Source organism: Mesitornis unicolor, unplaced genomic scaffold (assembly GCF_000695765.1).
Source record: "Mesitornis unicolor isolate BGI_N332 unplaced genomic scaffold, ASM69576v1 scaffold10209, whole genome shotgun sequence".
In the NCBI taxonomy this organism is placed as follows: Eukaryota; Metazoa; Chordata; class Aves; order Mesitornithiformes; family Mesitornithidae; genus Mesitornis; species Mesitornis unicolor.
In genome coordinates, this window is record NW_010206544.1 from 49995 (window position 1) to 55353 (window position 5359).

General features: G+C 35.4%; 1 protein-coding gene across 1 annotated transcript in view; it reads left to right on the forward strand.

Annotated features, from left to right (window-relative positions):
• The window catches only part of RAB36 (RAB36, member RAS oncogene family), an 11258-nt gene that overhangs the window by 2271 nt on the left and 3628 nt on the right, over window positions 1-5359 (forward strand). The window contains exons 3-6 of the mRNA XM_010191800.1: window positions 1555-1620; window positions 2632-2733; window positions 4165-4229; window positions 4832-4883. Coding sequence (XP_010190102.1) covers window positions 1555-1620; window positions 2632-2733; window positions 4165-4229; window positions 4832-4883 — 285 coding nt within the window. The remainder of the gene's footprint in view (window positions 1-1554; window positions 1621-2631; window positions 2734-4164; window positions 4230-4831; window positions 4884-5359) is intronic.

Here is a 5359-nt window from a genome sequence, read left to right on the forward strand (position 1 = left end):
CCAGAATGTGTCTCCCTGAGAGGTATCAGTGAGTTTGTTGCTTTTTAGCACAGTCACTGTGTTACTTTCATGTATATTTGTTAGAAGTGTCTGGACAATCTTGCTAGCCAGACATGCTGTAGTGAATTGAGGCATTTTCCCCCTCTGTAACCAAGATGTATTTGTTTTTTAATTTCCAGAGTAAACCAACTATTGAGTTCATTTGTTCTGTTAAGAGAGTATAGCTACAAACCTTTACATTTTGGCTTTGTGAATAAAGTTAAGCCACTTTCCTGACTCTGCTCTCCAGAGTTTTTTATTAGGTTATTTTTTATGGTGTGGCATGGGTAGGAGGAACAGACAACTGAGTGTTTTGTACAGTAACTGTAAAACTTGACAAATAACCGTTATCTTCCTTTCCATTACCCCAATGGCACATTTCTTTGTCATTTGGAAAGGTAGTTTGAGAAATTCAGTATCTAATGGCTGTATTTAAGACTCTTTTGATATTCCATTAATGTGTTAATGAATGGAGCACACACCTCTTAAACATGACTTAGTTTTTTGCTTTTCCTTTAAGGTCATTCATTTTATTCAGTATTTTATCAGTTAGAGACATGTCAACAGCTTAGGGACCCGTGGCCACCCAGTTAGTGTTGACTGACACACAAAATACCTTATTTTTTCTGAAATATTAGTGATGCGGCTTAGCAGTCAAAATTTGAACTATTTATAATAGAGGACTTGGAACATCACATAGAAGCCTGATATAACCAGAAATAGTAATCAATAGAAGATTATTTAATTTGTTTAAAAAGCCATTCCTTGATACAAAAGAACATTAAACCTCTTAAGCCATTTTTGTAACATGTGCACAGGAGATGTCAATCCAAGTTTAGGTCAGCAAATACACTTACATTCACTTATCCACCTGTATCTGCTAAAAAATACACTACATTTCAATTTTAAGAATGCAGGCTGATTCACCTAAAGCCCATTTGCTCTATTGTGTGGGAGGACCCAGGGCAAAAAGGATTATTTGCATGAAGCTAGCTTCAGATTAATATTATTCCAGATAGTCAGAAAATGTATTGACTCTAACCATGTGGGTATTTTTTTTCCCAGAGACAGATTCTGCAGTGGGTTATTTTATTATCAGCAAGTTCTTGTTTCTGCACTTAAGATTTGATTTATACTACTAAGGTTAATGAGAAACTTGTGATTCATTTTAATGAAAAGGATGGAGATACTCTATGGTCTTATATGCAAACTGCCAAGTGTATGTACTTGTAGTCAATGCAATTTTAATAAAATAGAATTTATGTCCCACTGGGTTATATTTATGAAAAAAATATGCTGAGTAAGAAATGGACTATTTCTGCTCCAAAGTTTGTTTTTTTTGGTGATCTTTTTCTTTCTTACAACTTACTGATCCTGCAGCATACCAGCATTTAGGTAAATTGGAGTCAGAGGTACATGTTCTCATCTCTTGCCATTTAAGAATCTAGATCACATTTTTTTAGAGTGTTGAAACTGCTACTAAAAACATGTAATGTTTTCAAATATTTATAACAGGCTGAAAATATCCAAAGTGGTTGTGGTAGGAGACCTGTATGTTGGGAAAACCAGCCTTATCAACAGGTATAGTATAACTTGGCAGATGGTTTGATTATGCTTTTTCTCAAACACATGATATAATGTTTGCATTCCTGTCCATTCAGGGTAGTACTTCATGTTTCTGTTTTGAAACATGGTTTTGTTATTAAATAAAAGACAGAACAGGCTTGATATACCACAACACAGAAAGTCATGCTCTGACACTTCAATCAGTATATATTATAGTCTGAAATATTTGTTTGCAGTCAGATATGATACAGTGTTTCCTTAAGAAATCCTATATAAAGGCTAAACAGTCAGAAGGTAAAAACCAACCAAACAAAACCTAACTGGTGCTTGAGTCCTAGTTTTATGTTTTCTCCTTACTTGTAGGATTGTTCACAGAAGTACTTTTAAGTCATACTGATGTGGGTACCTGTACTCGTTTCTACAGCTGCAAGACTGTAGAGGAAGCTTGAATTTTTCCATAGCTCGTAAGACAGATAAAATGCAAAATGCCTTAAAGAAGTTATTTGATTCTTTACCAGATGTTAAAAAAACAACTCTTACACTTTTTGTATCTAAGTCCAGTGAACATATCACTAAATATCTGTAGCTTATGATCACTGTGACAGCTTTCTGTCTACGTTTTGACTTTTATTATTATTATTTCTTCCACATTCTTAAGTAGATATTACAAGTTTTTAATCTTACTGATTAATCATTTGAGACATTATTCATGACCCAAAAGATATTCACTTGTAACTAAAACTATAAGATACTGTATCTTCATTGACAGTCCAAAGATACTTTGTTTTGATTCTCATCTCATCCTGAGACCTTATTAGATGTATGTGCTTCCTAGTTTGTTATCCAGTGTCTTCTTTTTTTAAGTTAGTTTCTTGGCATTTTTTATATATGCTTCTGCAATATATAGCCACTCCAGAGTTAGTTAATTCTTTTCTTCGTCATTTACCCCAGATAGTGTTAGTTTTGCAGTTATTTGTAGCTGGGTGTTACTGGTATTTCATCCCTCTTTTTTTTTTTTAATTGCAGATTTTGTAAAGATAATTTTGACCGAGACTACAAGGCAACCATTGGAGTGGATTTTGAAATTGAACGTTTTGAAATAATTGGAATACCATACAATCTCCAGATGTAAGTTGACAAAGCATGGTTAAGCATTGCACAGAGTAGAATCTCGTCTGAGCTTGAATTGCTGCAGGCTCCAGTGGAATCAGAATTTCTGAAAAACAATAAAATTGTGCAAAGAATAATGTGATCTGGAAAACAGATTTTGTACCTAGGCTTGCAGTTTTATTAAAAATGTTACTCTTTTGGATTTCTCATCCCTAAGAAATGTTGTAAGTTTGTCAGTGAAAATTCATCTTGGATGTCTTGCACCATTTCAGTGGAGTTCTGCCTTTTTTGCTCAAGTTTCTTGAAAGAGAAGTGGATGTTTTTCCCACAGATTTTGTCCAGTTCTACTGTTACACCATTCTATCATTTAAGTTTATCAGACTAGTGGGAATTCTGGCCTTCTTTTTACCTGGTTTGGTTCTGCTGCAGGATGTCCTTTGGTGTTTCCAGTGGCTAGCAATATTGTTCTATAGAGGGCATTAATGAATCATCTATGCTTTAGTGTGACCTAGAGCAGAAATAAGATGCTTTGCATGAAGTATTTTAGTGCATGAATCTTAAAAATGCATAGAAATGCATTTTTTTTGAGGTATCATTGATGTAAATAGATGGCTAGTGGGATTTACTGGAAAATACTTAGAAATCCATTTCCCACTGATTTCAGTGCCATTATGTTTTTGAAAATTCTGCCAGACACTACTATCCTTTTGGAACTGGAGTCTCTCTAAAAATCTATACTGGTGCATCAGCATTTTGCCACTTGAAGCAATAGGGTTCATGAGCTACTAAACGTCAGGTTGCATTATCTGCAGAATCTTCAGTGGCTGAATAGAACATTTCCATATGATAATCACTAGTGCCCCCTCTTGCTGAGAGAGTTCCATACAAGATAAATTTGCAAATATCGGTGACTGGCAGTACTAGGCTATAACAAAAACTGAAACCTCTGTAGGACTGACATATAATGTTCATTAATAGGAAGCATTTTCTTGATTTTCTTAATTGGTGCCATTAGTGCCTGGTGGACTGAACTGTAGGTCTCTAATTTGTAGTGTATGGACAGATGTCATATGTAGCAGTTTGCAAGATTCTAATGTGGGCTAATATATGATTTAGCTAGTATTATCACAGAAAAGTTTTCAAAATGAGATTGCCCTAAAAATACATGCAAATGACATATATAAGGGGAAAAATGTTTTAAGAAAAGGGTGTTACCATACAGAATATGAAAAAGAATTTGAAAACAGAGTTCAAATATCTTCATTAAATAATAGAGCTTTACTGTATTTCTATCAGTAGTTAATGAATAACATGTTCCAGATGGTAACACTTCTTTGGTATCACATTCTTCTCCAACTTGTACCAGTCTGCTGCTTCATTAGCATGTTTACTCAGGTTACACTGGGTTTCATTAACCTGAAATTTCTTTTTTTCCCTCCCATTGCACAGATGGGACACAGCAGGTCAGGAAAAGTTCAAGTGCATTGCATCTGCTTACTACCGAGGAGCAGAGGGTGAGAACAATATTAATTTGATCCTGTCTGTGACAGGAGGTTGTGCTTTATATGGAAATATATATGCATGTGTGCTCCTTGGAAAGATACCTGTAGACTCAGTGTGGTGGAACAGGTTGTCTGTTATTGGAGAGAAGAAGGAACTAAAAAGCTCATGAGTTGATATGTTATCACACCTGAAAGCTCTGAATATTCTGATGAGACTGATAAAAATTGGCACGTGTGTCCAGGGGAAAAAGAATTTGAGTTTGGGGTAAAATTATTGCTGAAGTTAAAAGTGGATACTTCTGGCATTCTCTTTTGTTAGAGACAATTTATGCAGGAATTAAAGTAGTCCCAAAATAAAAGGAGTAATAGCACTATAGACTGCAGACTACAGGTGAAGACTAAATAACATTGAAGACCGAGGACTTCAGTCTTAATGGGTGCTAGGGAAGGAAGAGGAATGAGCAAATGGGTAGTCTTCCATCTCCTTTGTGTAAAGTCTGCTCTTGCACTTTACATATAAACATTCTCTCTGTTTAACAAAATGAGTTGAAGAGACTTCTGATACACTTTCTAACTTACCTTTTTTTTTCTTCTGTTCTTGTCTTTTATTGCAGTTATAATAACAGTGTTTGATCTGGCTGATATCCAGACTTTGGATCATACCAAGTAAGTGTCTGTATTTTGGCTTAGCCTTTAAGGTTTTTACAGCAGATTTAATTGGATAGCCTGTAGTTGCTGAGAACTTGCTGGATCATGAGTGTATTTGCTATTGAGCTAAGAAATGAAGAATGACAGTAACTTGTTTGGATTACGTAGCGTGGGATTTTTCTAGAAGAAAATGCAAAGCATAAACGTGAACTACTTACACTCGACTTCCTTTATAGTCGGTGGAGAGAAAAAGGCACTTCAGTAAGAGCTTGATCCTTGTAAAACTAGCCATGCAGGAAGAGATGAAGTGCACCCCAAAAGTGTCTCTTTTTTTTTTTCCTTTCTCCCCTCCATTTGCTGTAAACAGAATAACAGGCTGGCATCTGATGTAAAAGGTGAAACTGATGAGATGAATCTTATGCAGGATGTCTCAAGAACCTCTCATTTTCTAGGTGCACTGATAGCCCGAAATAATTTTCTTTCCTTGGTTCCTG